At 37.2% G+C, this 15,687-nt stretch overlaps 1 protein-coding gene across 11 annotated transcripts in view; it reads right to left on the bottom strand.

Moving 5' to 3' along the window:
* The window catches only part of Rrp6 (exosome component Rrp6), a 260,688-nt gene that overhangs the window by 243,326 nt on the left and 1,675 nt on the right, over window positions 1–15,687 (bottom strand). For 10 of the 11 annotated variants that reach the window (XR_011238425.1, XR_011238426.1, XM_069508645.1 and 7 more), the window contains exons 2-6: window positions 13,699–13,880; window positions 10,440–10,611; window positions 4,014–4,186; window positions 3,285–3,499; window positions 1,519–1,637 (exon numbers count right to left, since the gene is read on the bottom strand). Coding sequence is in view for 9 of the 11 variants with exons in the window: in XM_069508645.1 (XP_069364746.1) it covers window positions 1,519–1,637; window positions 3,285–3,499; window positions 4,014–4,186; window positions 10,440–10,611; window positions 13,699–13,880 (861 nt within the window). In the remaining 2 variants the exon portion in view is untranslated. The remainder of the gene's footprint in view (window positions 1–1,518; window positions 1,638–3,284; window positions 3,500–4,013; window positions 4,187–10,439; window positions 10,612–13,698; window positions 13,881–15,687) is intronic. The other variant, XM_069508647.1, reaches the window with a different exon arrangement.

Below are 15,687 nucleotides of genomic sequence, written 5' to 3'. Positions count from 1 at the left end.
ATAAATAAACTATGTCTAATGATAATTTTTTTTAGAATTTTCCTATTCCTAATCTTATTTATTTACGCCCAAAGTTGACATAAATTTAGTGTTAAAATAGGAATCTTTTGAGGCTCGTAACTTTTAAATCAATATTTTTTTCAATGTTTTAGATATCATTGAACCTAGATAATGACGAGATAAATCGATATAATTCTTAGTTTTGTGCGTACAATATCGAATATTGTTGTATTTTCCCTCCTACGTTTGTATGAAGAAAGCACCGAACTGAGCTGCCTTAAACAAGGGCTAAAAGTAAAAATAGCTCGTTAAACAAGGGCTAAAACTAAAAATTATTGTAATCATTACCAGTTACATTCTTAGTGCGAATTAGGTACACCCACAACACAGAGTCACCTAGTGAGGGTAGTAGGTTCCATCGGACAGGGAAACAAGGTACCAGTTAGAAAACAAGTTGTGTATAAGAGCCTCAATAGCTCAACGGTTAAGAAGTTTTTCGCAATTTGTAAACTAATTAATTACTTAATTAATTAACTAATTAATTAATTAATTAGGCTAAAAGTAAAAATAGCTCGTTAAACAAGGGCTAAAAGTAAAAATAGCTCGTTAAACAAGGGCTAAAACTAAAAATTATTGTAATCATTACCAGTTACATTCTTAGTGCGAATTAGGTACACCCACAACACAGAGTCACCTAGTGAGGGTAGTAGGTTCCATCGGACAGGGAAACAAGGTACCAGTTAGAAAACAAGTTGTGTATAAGAGCCTCAATAGCTCAACGGTTAAGAAGCGGACTGAATTCCGAAAGGTCGCCCACTTCTAGCACAAGCTTTTCGCTTAGTTGGAAGAGAATACTAGTCAATTAACATGGCTAATATTCCTTTGCCGTAGTCGAATAAAAATTTACAAAGTTTTTGGTTAGTTAAATTTTTTCTTTTGTTTTCAATATAACTTGAATTGAACTTGTCTAGTAGAAAGAAGCCATACCGCTGAGTGACTTAACGTTCGGGTACACTGCCGTGTAGTCGCAGAAACCGATAAGGAATATGGGTTTAATAAAACTGCGAAACCCCTTCCAAGTTAGCCCGCGTTCATCTTAGACTGCATCATCACTTACCTCCAGGTGAGATCGCAGTCAACGCGCGGATTTGCAATTGATAAAATAAAAAATGGCTCTCTCTGCAAAGATGTTCAAATAAATAGCGACTCTTGTTACCACGCAATAAAGTGCAATTCAACATGAATATAGTACGCAACTGGTCCAGGTGGCAAACAGAGTGTGAGCGCCTACGCTCGCCCGCACCGGGTTACCGCGGGGGTTGTGCGGGTGTGCGGGGCGCCCCTACCCCATCTCGACCTGTCGCGTGCTAAAGATCATAATACGCGGCTCAGGTACGCGTCCGTCAATACAATGAACCACTGCCGGACGTAAGGGGCGGACGTAACCTTGAGCACTCGGACGTCTGCAGACGTCATAAAGTCAAAGTAAAAATATATAGTAGGGTAAAAACAACTCACTTTTAGAATGTTTGGGTTGGTGAATACCTCGTTTAATTTATGCAAATGTTCGCGACAGGCTAAGGCGTCTACAATAAAATCGCCGTCATATGTTGTCATTTGCATCAGGCACGTGAATCCTGGAAGCAAGAAGTTTAAAAATTACACTGTAATAAGTCCCTAAAAAAAACCAGCCAAGTGCGAGTCAGGCTCGCGCAACGAGCGTTCCGTAATTCAGTCGTATTTTTTCGACATTTCGCACGATAATTAAAAACTATGATGCGTAAAAATAAATAAAAATCTGTTTTAGAATCCACAGGTGAAGCCCTTTCATATGATACCCCACTTGATGTAGTTATCTTACTTCGAAAATTGAAAATACTAATTATTAGTTTATGACCACAAGTCAAGTTAGTTTTTTTGAGTGATGTAACCCCAAATTCAAGGTTTTCAGATTTTTCCCTACCAGCTATAAGACCCACCTACCTGCCAAATTTCATGATTCTAGGTCAACGGGAAGTACCATGTAGGTTTCTTGACAGACAACAAAGTGATCCTATAAGGGTTCCGTTTTTCCTTTTGAGGTACGACACCCTAAAAACTAAAGGTTTTACAACTTGTTTGTGTGAACTACAAAGCCGTGTTTTATGTTAGACTGTGTTTAAATCTGTTGTTGTCACCTTTTGTTTCGTAATGTTAAAAAGTGACAGCTACAGCAATGATCTATACTAAATACTTATGTATAGTACTGTATACATCCGAAAGTATATTTTTGTCTGTTTTCACGGCTCATCTGTCAAACCGAATTTGGTGAAATTTGATACAGAGATAGCTGCATCCCGGGGTCTATTAGATCAGGGATAGGTTACTTCTTATCCCAGAAAATCAAAGGGTTCCCACTGCAATAAAAATCTTAATGCATGTGGATGAATCATCATCATCATCAACCGATAGACGTCCACTGCTGGAAATAGGTCTCTTGTAGGGACTTCCACACGCCACGGTCTTGCGCCGCCTGAATCCAGCGGCTCCCTGCGACTCGTCTGATGTCATCCATCCACCTAGTGAGGGATCTTCCAACGCTGCGTCTTCCGGTGCGAGGTCGCCATTCCAACACCTTTTGACCCAAAGTCTATCGGTTTTTCTAACTATGCGCCCCCTTCGATCCTAAGATGTCTATGCAATTATATTAATTTGTATGATATGAAATTATAATGTATTTCTAACATCAATGTTTAATGTTTTAACTGTCATGATATTATTAATTGTTATATTTCCTTTATGTTAAACTAAAATCATACTAATTGTCCAATGTATAAACTAACAACTTGTGTTGTCCTTGTGATGTCTAGGTCTAACAAAGGATAGAAAGAAAAGTCTCTCATGAAAGGAATTCAAGAACCAAAGTACAACGATGTTTTCTCCACTGAATTGACATTGGCGGAATTATTGCGGACAACAAAACCGCAGTACATAGAGCCATAGACAAGAAAAGAAGAACTATGCGACCTGCCCATTGCCCTTTCAGCTTGACAACCCACCGTCTTCTTCCAAAATCTCTTAGTGCGTATTGCTTAACGACCAAGTCTTCAACAATGCGCGTTGCCAGTGATGACATGGATCCGAAACATGGTTGCTAACTATGGGCCTCATGAGAAAGCTCAAGACTCACGCGAGCGATACACAGAGTTAAGCTTAGAGTTTCTCTACGTGATCAAATCAGAAATGAGGAGATCTGTAGCCAGAGGAAATATGTGTATTGTGTGCATAATAACAAAAAATAATACCTTGGTAAGATCGGTAGGAATGATGTTCTAAATCTACACCGATCTCTTCAACGGATCGCAGGTGTTTTAATAGTTCGTCTAACTGTTCTTCAGTAGAAACCATAGTTATTTTGGTTTGCTCCACTGGAGGTGGCATGGTAGGCGCTCCAGCAGGCGCAAGCCATTCCGGCCTTGGAGTAAAATTGGATAGCTCTACTAGGTATGGATGTTTGAACCTAGAATATGATATAAATAACATTATGATATAGTCAACATTGGCACCGATTCCGTTGTCTTTCTCTAAACCAAATTTAGAGTATCTGCATCCTTTTCTTTTTAACAATACTAAAAAGGGATAGAACATGAACTTTACATTTAAAAACTAAATTTTAGTGCACGCTACAAATTTAAACAATAGGCTCGCGACTGTGCGTTTAAATCAAGGGATTTAACAGCTAAAAATTAAATTTAAAACTAAACACTGTCAAACTGTGTCTGTCCTTTTTATATTACATTAGTAAGAAGAGGATGCGAATACTCTAAAATTTGATTGTGCTCAGAATCAGTACCATTGTTAGTCTAATAATAATTCCAAGTAAATAGGACCAACAAATTCCTAAAAGGCCGGCAACACATCGGCGGTTCCTCTGGTGCTGTAAATGTTTATGGGCGGCGGTAATCACTTAACATCAGGTGACCCGCCTGCTCGTTTGGTCGCTATCTCTATAAAAAAAATACAAAACTGCTCACCCAATATGATTCCCGTGTTCATCATATACTGCTTCTAAAGCCAATGGTTTGATATTGTTAGGCTTTTCCGTTATTTTAGGCACCCACACCGCAGAGGTGTTGTCGATGCGGTCTTTGAAAAATAATTGCGGCCGAGTTATGTTTCTGGCGGCCGTGAAAGTCCTTCCATCCATCTGAAATGGGAAACAATTTAGTATTAGCATATTCAAATGTCGACATATAACGCGTCCGAAATAAGAATAGGAATTTCTGCGCGATGGAGGATATGACTACATAGTATTATTTCTTAATAGGATAAATATTTAGATTAAATATATTTTCAACTAGCTGATTCCCGCGACTTCGTTCGCGTGGAATTAGGTTTTTTAAAAATCCCGTGGGAACTCTTTGATTTTCCGGTTTAAAAAGTACCCTCTGTCACTCTCCAGGTCTTTATCTATACACATGCAAAAAATCACGCCAATCCGTTTTACCGTTACGACGTGATTGAAGGACAAACCAACAAACAAACACACTTTCGCATTTATAATAATAATATTTGCAATGGATTTTGTAGAATTAGGATTTAATATTACGTAATTAATAAATAGTAATTTAATAATAATTATTTATTCATACAAAGTATTTTCCGTGCAAAACGTAATTTTACACTGACAATTGACAGAGAGGTCATTGGCTTTCCTATTCTTACTTTGGACGCATAAGCAAATCACGTTTGCAAAAGCCCTTAGCATTGCAAACATTTCCCCTCCAATTAAGAGGAGTTTATTCGTAGCGCACTCCAAACAAACTTAATTTGATTCTCGTTTGAATACGAACCAATCAAAGACCCCACCACCATTAGATGAGTGAAAGCGATGCTTTCAAACTGTATAACCAGGCTCAAGCTAAACGACACCTCATCTGAAGTTCACACGACAAGGGGTTGCCTGACTACTATATAAGTTGGGTGAACTCCGCATCAACTCCCACCAATACGCCGATAACCTGGTGGTCACCGTGATAGGAAACTGCGAAAGTGCTCTTTTGTACCTTATACAGAGAGCACTCAAATCCATTGAAAAATGGTGTGAGGAGAATTACTTTTTCAATGCAGGAAAAACCGGCCAAGTGCGAGTCAGGCTCGCGCAATGAGGGTTCCGTACTACAGTCGTAGTTTTTCGACATTTTGCAGGATAATTCAAAAAGTATGATACATAAAAATAAATAAAAATCTGTTTAAGAATGCACAGGTGAAGACCTTTCATATGATACCCCACTTGATATAGTTATCTTACTTAGAAAATTGAAAATACTAATTATTAGTTCATGACCACAATTTAATTGTTTTGTGTGATGTAACCACAAATTCACGGTTTTCAGATTTTCCCCCAAATGTCAGCTATAAGATCTACCTACCTGCCAAATTTCATGATTCTAGGTCAACGGGAAGTACCCTGTAGGTTTCTTGACAGACAGACAGACAACAAAGTGATCCTATAAGGGTTTCGTTTTTCCTTTGAGGTACGGAACCCTAAAAATGAACGAGGAACGGGGCATTGTGGTTGGAACAGACACATACACAACCTCACGGCAGTGTGTAGGCTCTGTCAAGAGCATGCGGAAACGCACATCACATCATCTGTCAATGTTAGGCGCGAATGGATTAACATAGTCTTTACCTATAGTCGACGCATTTTAAACTGAGTCGTCGAGTTATCTGTCTGTTTCGCTTGCACTTACCTACGACTTGTAAGTGCGAGCGAAACAGACAGATAACTCGACGACTCAGTTTAAAATGCGTCGACTATAGGGAAACACAAACTGTACCCGGAGGAAGCGAAAATCATCTCGGCCGAGAAGCTACTGCTGTTCCTGGCGGGAATCAGTATTGGAGAACTGTAAAATGGGCACGATCAACGTGACACAGGGTCTGGAAGAAGCCCTGCACATCCGCCAAACCAACAAGAAGAACCAATACAAGTGTCTCTATGAAATTTTTGTGGACACGCTCTAGAAGAAAATAAGTAAAATCTGTGTCGATGGTTTTCTAAATGTCTTTAAAAATGTGTAAACTTTGAAACTACACATTTTTACGGAAATCTGTCAAACCACAGACACAGATTGTTGTTTGTAGAACGGATCTACATCATTGACTTTGATTGGTTAATATTCTAATAACGAGAACCAAACAGCATTTGTATGACAAATGTTGGAGCGCGCTAGGATGACTTCTCTTAATACAAGCACTTGCGTTTCACGCGGACCGCGTCGCCCCGCGGACGGTGCCGCAGAAAAGTGCAGCGCCGTGCAGCTTATATAAGCATAAAAGCACTGCTCACCCAAGAAACAGTTGCCCTAGTTGAAATAGCGGTGCCCCTTATTCTTTACGACTTGCTATAGTCGACGCATTTTAAACTGAGTCGTCGAGTTATCTATCTGTTTCGCTCGCACTTACAGGTTGTAGGTAAGTGCGAGCGAAACAGACAGATGACTCGACGACTCAGATTAAAATGCGTCGACTATAGTAAAGCGCCGTATTCACCATCCATCTTGCTGTACGTCCCGCCAAGGCCATGCACGATGCACGATGCAAAAATACCGTGAATAGGCTTGACGTACAGTGATAATTATTATTTATTGTTTCCTGGATGTGCACGATGAATTTTGCATCCAGCGAGCGCCCCCACCACCGCCCGCGTCGTGCAGATAGACAGTGAATAGCGCGGACGTACATCAGAGTCGTCCTGCGTCGTGCATGCTTGATCGTGAATAGACTTGCTGTAGAGCAGATATTACCATTTAGAGGTTGTTTCGTACGTGAGTGCTCGTCAGTCTCTCTCTCTCTCCGACTTGATGCGCGCGCACGATGGTCTGTATGCTACATCCAGCACCGCGGCCTTGAGCTGACGCACAGCCGGGATGGATGGTGAATAAAGCGCTTAAGTATAGTATACGACAGGTCGAGATGCCAATCGGGGTATGAGGCAGGGGGAAGCCCCACACACCCGCACGTCACCCGCGTTCGCCCGCAACGGGTTAGCGCGGGCGCTGTGCGGGGCGTTTCCTCCGTTCCTCCTTATTTCTATTTTGCCAAATGTGAGTAACAAAGTAAATAATGGTGCATTCATGGATGATCTTCACATTTTGCCATTTATGTGCGGCGTGCAAAACATGTGGTTAAACTTTTGCTTACAATAGAAATAAAAAACAAATAGAAAAGACAGTAAAACATTGGTACCTACCTACTAGGGAAAGTAGTTGTTAGCGCATAGGGTCTTAAACTAATGAAGCTGCAGACCACGCTAGGGAGTATTTTTTAAGCGTTAGTCTAGCGTGCTAAGATGACAGTGGTACTGATACTGAGCACAACCTAATAGGCTACTTGACAATTTTTTTAAGTTGGTCTTAAATGGTTAATATTTGTCCTATTATATCAAAAAAATTAACACTATATTTTTTTGCGCCCTAAAAACCGTAAAACTTTAATTTAAAAAAATATTTTTCTTAGACAGGTGAAAACACTGTCGGCCATGTTTGGCCGATAGATTATCTGTGCTCTGACGTCATGCATTTGTAAACAACAGTATAACCCTGTACAACAAATGCATGACGTCAGAGCACAGATAATCTATCGGCCAAACATGGCCGACAGTGTTTTCACCTGTCTAAGAAAAATATTTTTTTAAATTAAAGTTTTACGGTTTTTAGGGCGCAAAAAAATATAGTGTTAATTTTTTTGATATAATAGGACAAATATTAACCATTTAAGACCAACTTAAAAAAATTGTCAAGTAGCCTATTTTAGAGTATTCGCATGCTCTTCTTACTAATGTAATATGAAAAGGACAGACACAGTTTGTCTGTTGTAAGTTTAATTTAGAGACGTCAAATCCCGTGACTTTAGCTGACTGTCGCGAGCCTAATGTTTAAATTAGCGTGCACTAAAATTTAGAGTCTTTAAATGTAAAGTTCATGTTCTGTCCTTTTTAGCAATATTAAAAACAAAAATATGCAGATACTCTAAATTTAGTTTAGAGAAAGACAACAGAATCGGCGCCATTAACTCATTAATTTAGCCCCGATAGCTTAGCCACGGAGTGTAGTAATATATATAGTGTATTAATAGTAATTATTCTTTATTTTGGGCTATTGCCCATAGCGACATAGAACAAAAAAATACATAAGCAGGAAACAGAGATTACACGCCAATGATTTTGAGATTAGATACCATAAGATACTGATCGTTAGCATTCCGGTACGATGCCGTATAGAAACCGGTAAGGGGAAGGTATGGGTTTAATAAACCTCCACCTATAGACGCCTAATAGCCGGACACCCCCGCTTGCCAGCTTAGGCACTTGCTTAGCATAAAAGTCGGCCCACGGCCGTTCGGTACCCTCATTCCGCACATTATTTTATTACGTGACTTTTAAATCCACGAATCACAAAAAAGCATTCCCCTTGTCCCCCGCCAACATTTTACGATTTTGTTTCATGCAAAACCTTGTATATGCGTACTCTAGGAGTTGAATTCTCTGTGTATGGATTTAATAAAACTTCCCCTTCCAAGTTAGCCTGCTTCCATCTTATAGCATAAATGCTATATGTGCAAAACATATAGCATTTATGCTGAGTTGCTTTTTTTCCGGGTTGTGCCACACATGACATAGTTTATTCCGGCACTCCTTCTGCTCGAGGTCTTTTGACTTTACTGCTCAAGTATTAGAGGCGCCGGGATAACCTAACCAGTAGGTTTAACTGATAATGTGTGGCACAGCTTTAAAAAAATAAAGCGTTTTTCTTTCTTTCTTTGTTTATCTTAGACTGAATCTTAGCTTACCATGTGTTCGCGTTTTTAGCGATGCAAATTGTGCTGTGTGGCACAACAAAAAACCACTAAGGGCCGGTTGTTTCAACAAACTTTGACGGACACGTAACCTTTAAATATGGCGCTAACGAACGTAAGTAAAGAAAAAGCGTTGATTCAGCATCTATTAGCGCTAACGTTCGTTAAAAAGTTACGTTTACGTTAACCGGTGCTGGCGCCATTGGTGATCGTCAAATCAGTTCGTAACTTCATAATTCTTACAAACGGAATATTTTATTTACAAATTATAATGGAATCAATTTAATTCAAAGCTTTTAATGGTAGTTTTTTTGAAGATGAAAGAGAATTTGTAAGAAAGAAAAAGTGTTTAAAATGCGAAGTAGCAATATTAATAACTATGTATATTATTTAATATACTTAAAATGAAATAAAAAAAGGATACGGAGAAGTAAGTTAATTTTTAGGGTTAGTTTCGCAACCAAAATAACAATGACGAACAGTTTTTGTACAATGAAGCAACGCACTTAAATTAACAGATGTTAAAGTTCGTCTACGTCTGTTAAATTTTAACGAACGTATCTTACGAAGACCAATGGTTTGAAACAACCGGCCCTTAAACTACTCATATTATATTTACGTGACGTTGCTTCGCTGCAACGTGATTGAAACAAACCAACAAAAAGACACTTTCGCATTCATAATATAGGTAGTGATTAGTACCGTAAGCCAAATTAACAAATTTTCACCGAAATCCCAATATATAAAAGAAATGAAGACAAAAAATAGTCGTATTTTCGAGCAAAGGAACAAAGCCACAAATAACTTCCGCTGGCCCTAAATAACATCAAGTTTATACATATCTCACACCCGGTTTTACTCACAATGACATCAGTCGTGGGACATGACACTATTAGCTCTGCTTGCCTGGATTACGGTGACGGCTCCCCCGGCTGTACGGGCAGCAGCGCGCACGGTGTGCAGTCTCAACCGCGACGCGTGCGCGAACTGACTCTCTTTGAAAAAGGACCCCGGATGGATTCGAAAACTAGTTGGGTTGGGCCAACGTCGACTAAACACGTGAGTAAAGCCGGGTGTGAGAAATGTAAAATGGAAATCACTCACGATGGTTTAAACGCTAAAACATCAAGTTTACTTCAAGTCCGCTATAAACTTAACGGTAAACTTAATCGTGTATTATGGCCAGCGTTAAGTTAACAGTAAGAGCCCGTTTCCACGTGTCTGCTTAAGTTAAATGTAATGTTCTACTACTGGAACATCCGATGAAAATCCGGGCCCGACAGCCGACAAGTGGGAACGGGCTATAACACAAAAATGTTCAAGTCTTCTTTTAGGAATGGGAGAACTTCTCCTATGTCAGAACTTGGAAGGTTCTGATAACAATGTCTGCGTGCATATTAGCGTGTGTTAGTAAGTGCATGATGCTGACATGTGAGTTTCTAAGTATTAGACAAAACTTTTTAAATGTGCTTTTTAATTTTGCTAGTGAGATATTTATATACAGTGCGTTTGATAAATCCAACATGGCAAAGCAGACTTCATACACAGCCGACATGCTTACTGTATAAGTGATACAACACACGTTTTCTTTCACTTACTTGTATTTTAGTTATTTTAGGACTGTAGTAACCCCCTGGACCCAACACTGCATTATCAGTTTGTCGATTAGGTTCGACTCCTTTGTTCACACAATCAATATTGGTGTATATTCGATCCAGTATACTGTCGTTGGCGTCAATAAGCCGTTCCATGTTGTATTCAAAATCATTTCTGATCGAAACAAAGTAAAATATCAACCCATTGCTAACCCCACGCACTCAAATAGTTTTATTTGCTGAGACGTCGAAAGCATTCGACTTCGTGTAACACAAGTTGGAAAACTATGGAATGCGTGGACCAGCCCTTTGCATACATGCTAAACTATCATAATATACATACTAAATAATTATTACTAATACTTAACTACTACTTAACATTATTATTATTCATAACAAAATATAACTTATTCATAAAAAAATTAAAACAACAAACCTGGGCAAGAGACATATCGGGAAAAAATTGCGCAAGAATGTAGTATAGCACTCGCAGTACGCACAGCATCAGCATAAGGAGTATATATCCTTAAAAGCTGACAAACTGACTGATCTATCAACGCACATTTCAAAACATAAACACAAATCAATAAAAGCATAAAGTGGCAGGTTGTAGAGTAGAGGATGCTTTTGCCAGCAGGCATACCAAACTGAGAGACATTCTTTAACTAAAATCCATAACATCAACGCACAGCCTGAATTAACATTTCATCATACAAAAATCAATCGCTATGCAACTTGGAGTAAATAGAAGTCTGAAAATTGTACTAAGTGAAAAACGCTTAGCTAATAAAATAATGTATAATATGTATGTATATATATAGCTGCTCGTGCTGATTCACTGACTCATTGGTCACCTGAGACTAAAATTTTGTATGAAAAAATGAATATTAGATTTTTACGAACCCTGCTTGATTTCTTCATTTTCTTACATTTAGATAGCTTTGGAAGACGGTTTTTTGGAAGAATTTTTATTGTATTACATTAACTTGGTGCAGTAGTTAGGAGCTAAGTTCAATTATGAAGTCAATGCTTGGTAACTACAATATCAATTCACCATCAACAGTTCCTAAATCAGTTTGGAGTGTGGTACAGGATTGAGGAGTTGGGACTTGGAGTTCAATAATGAAGTCTATCTACAATATTATTTCACCATAACCCATTCCTGAATAACTTTTATTTTGCAAACAGAATCTCCATAACTTAGGCGGGCAGTTCCCTCAGCATCCTAAGGAGTTGGGTTCAAAGATTTTTATTACTCTCTAACAAATCTCGCAAACCAATTCAAATCGCAATATCAAGCAAAAAAATTCGCAAAATTGATCCAGCTATCCCGGGGAAATCTATGAGCATACATAAAAAAACTCACCAGTTACTTAACAATTTATTGAGTACTAGATGATGCCCGTAACTTCATCCACGTGGATTTCAGTTTCAACTCTGATTTTTCGGGATTGTAGCCTATGTCCGTCTCTGGGAAGTATGCTACCTCTGTACCCATCAAAATTGGTTAAACTGTCGGACCGTGAAACGCTAGCAGACAGACAGACACACTTTCGCATTTATAATATTAAGTATGGATTAATTTAATTTTGCAAATGTCAACAATAGCATTACATAAATTAAATAACTTTGTATTTTAATCATTACAATACATACTAAGTACTATTCGTGACGCAAAATAAAATTAACTACGGGATATAAATTATACTCTAGAGCGGTCAATATTGGTGTTCCCAACATTCGTACCAATTTTTAGAACTAAATAAATATATTTTTTATCCCATAGTGAAACAAGCTTTACTTATACATTTACACATTAATCATTCACTTAAAGATTTCTTTTTCAGGTACTATAAAATTTGAATTATTCAAATTGTACTCTGATACCACAAAAATAAGTTAAACTGATAACTAAATAGCCCAGTCAATTTAGCTCAAAAATAGGGGTAAGGTTACATTGATTCAACAAAAAAAACCTATTGTCAGATCTAGCCATTTGGAGCAATAGATGATATGGCACCAAAGTTGTAGGATTGCTCTCAGCTAAGTTATACAAGTTTGATGATTCCTCATTTTTATACCTTTTATTGATTTCTAAAAGTGCTGAGAAACAAAATAACGATAGATAGGACTAGAACTAATGATCTGAAGCAATTTTTATTATGACCCAAAAGCTGTGGGGTCATTATATGTTCTGTTATACAATTTATACAAAAATGCGTATACTCTGTATAATTGATTATGACCGATTTAATGACTGTTCTGATTGTGTTGCACGAATTTGAATAGCTTGTCTTCCACGAAGTGATGAGTCCTCAGTTTTAAAAATGTATGGAGCTAGAATGATCTCCTTTTCAGCTCTATGCGAATTAATGTAACCTTGAATGTCTATTTTGACCATGCTAAAATTGATGTTTAGACAATTTGTGTATGAAAAACTGTCAAATTGAAATTAAATACGCATTGAACCATTAATATAGAAATGCCCTAGAAGTGCTATCAATGGTACTGATTTCAGAATCAGTGCACAGGCACAACCTAATTTTAGAGTATTCGCATGCTCTTCTTACTAATGTAATATGAAAAGGACAGACACAGTTTGACAGTTTTAAATTTAATTTTTAGATGTTAAAACCCGTGATTTAAGCGCGTAGTCGCGAACCTACTGATTAAATTTGTATTATGCACTAAAATTTAGAGTCTTTAAATGTGAAAGTCATGTTCTGTTCCCTTTTTAGCAGTTTTAAAAAGAAAAGGATGCAGATACTCTAAATTTATTTAGAAAGACAACGGAATCAGTGCCAATGTGGCTAATTCCATTGTACACAATCTCTAAACTAAACTAAAATGGCACGTCTAAATCTATTGCTATCCCTTTCATAATGTTGCTTGCGGAAAAGGATAGCAATAGATTTAGACCTGTTAATTTCGTTTAGTTTAGAGATTGTGTACTAAAGAATCGGCCCCAATGTTTGTTTAATTTTTGTGGTAAGAGTGTTTGTTATTAAAAAAACTATCTAATCCAAAAACAGCAGATTAAAATGATTTAAATTAAGTTAATAAAGCTGACAAAAATAATATCGCAAAAAAGCACGCATGGTATGGAGGGATGGAGTGGGATGTTAAAAGGTTGAGGATTTTATAAACACTGGCTTATTTTTTAAATCTTTAATTACGTTCTAATTAATTACACAAAATTAAATATTAAAATTAAATTAAATAAAGTATTAATTACATAAAATACATGACCATTTGTACTTACTCCTTTAGCTTGAAGGATGGCAGCTCAGTCCCAAATATACTGTTCAGCTGGAACATCATATTATGACTGAACCTTTGTGCCACAACATCGAAGTCGGTAACTGATTGGTACTGCTTGTACGCCCCACCAACCGGCAGATTGTTTGACAGTCTTATAGTTTTATTCATTGTCACAAATCCTTTCTAAAAATCAAATAGTCAGCCATAGAATTGTGATATTATGAAATTGTGATGGTTTTTAGGGTTCCGTACCTCAAGAGGAAAAACGGAACCCTTATAAGATCACTTTGTTGTCTGTCTGTCTGTCTGTCCGTCTGTCTGTCCAGAAACGTACAGGGTACTTCCCGTTGACCTAGAATCATAAAATTTGGCAGGTAGGTAGATTTTATAGCTGACATTTGGGGAAAAATCTGAAAACCGTGAATTTAGGGTTAGATCACACAAAAACATGAACTAATAATTAGTATTTTCAATTTTCTAAGTAAGATAACTATATCAAGTGGGGTATCATATGAAAGGTCTTCACCTGTGCATTCTAAAACAGATTTTTATTTATTTTTATGTATCATAGTTTTTGAATTATCCTGCAAAATGTCGAAAAAATACGACTGTAGTACGGAACCCTCATTGCGCGAGCCTGACTCGCACTTGGCCGGTTTTTTTTTCAACATTGTGTATCAAATCTTTGAAAAGAGCAACCGCCGAGTTTCTTGCTGGTTCTTCTCGGAATGAAAGGCATTCCGAACCAGTAGTAAGTAATAAAAACCTGCCAAGTGCGAGTCACTTTGTATCCGGTTAAGTACCTCCACTAAAAATGAGCCCCATTATAAGAATAAAGATTAGTAAAAAAATCAGAAATTCTCGAGCGCGTCAGATTAAGGTAGGGTGAGTTAATTACGTGCTAAAAAGTGTACATTCCACAAATCTGACAATTTGAGAGTGACGTAAAGAAAGGGGAGGGCTACATACAACCTTAGAAAAAAAAGTTATCTCGACGTTCTCGAGCGTGGCTACTTTTTTTATTTTATTTCGAAGGAAATAATTCAAGGATAACGAAAAATATATAATCTGACGACTGAGTAACAAAAATTCGTCGATAAAGTTTAATCCATGCAACTGCGTGATGCCTATATTCCCCTTTCCACGTTTCTATTTCTCTCTCATTCTTTCTCTATCTATTACCTAACTCCGTCCCCACTCTGGTTTCTGTTGCCATGACGCTATCACAGCTGATCACAGAAACTCGTTCGTGGCATGATATTATTTACAACGTATTTCCAACGTTTTGGCTTATTTTGTTATTTCAATATAAGTTATGTGAATTAAAGTTTATAAATCGTTATTATCGTTGTAAATAATTTTTTTTTATTTTAAGTATAATTGTTAATAGGTATAAGATAGATTAGAATGCACTGTCGCATTAGGACTACCCTGTAAGGACAGTGCATATTATGGTATAATAATAAATTTAAAAAAAAAAATTACTATGAATGATATTAATATAGTGTCTATTTTGTGGTGAAACTACTTTGCAAAAAACAATTAAATTTACATTAGAAACATTAATCAATTAATTATTTTAAAAAAATTATAGCATTTTTTAAAATTACTTTCTTATAAATACAAGTATTCTACTTAAAAAACATACTCTTTTTTATTTGCATGCTATTTCTTGACCTGTTGACACAGCATGTCTAGGATATAAAGATGAATCATATAATATATCTTAATGTGACACGCTCGAGTATTTCAAAATAGTGATTTTTTTTGCACATTGAAATCATTAGATTATTGAATGAGATCTTATTTTTGGGTTCACTAAACACCCCCTAGAAAATCTGACGCGCTCGATTTAATTTTTTTTAACCCACCACGCGCATCATGCAAACAATTATTAAATTCACATTCGTACATTGTTAAAAATACCATCAATACTATCAATATCTGACGTACTCAAGTATGTCCATACAACAGTTTTTTTTTTACATAT

The sequence above is a fragment of the Maniola hyperantus genome, chromosome Z (genome assembly GCF_902806685.2).
Source record: "Maniola hyperantus chromosome Z, iAphHyp1.2, whole genome shotgun sequence".
Classification (NCBI taxonomy): domain Eukaryota; kingdom Metazoa; phylum Arthropoda; class Insecta; order Lepidoptera; family Nymphalidae; genus Maniola; species Maniola hyperantus.
Note: the sequence above shows the minus strand (reverse complement) of the source record. Positions and strands in the feature narration are given on the sequence as shown.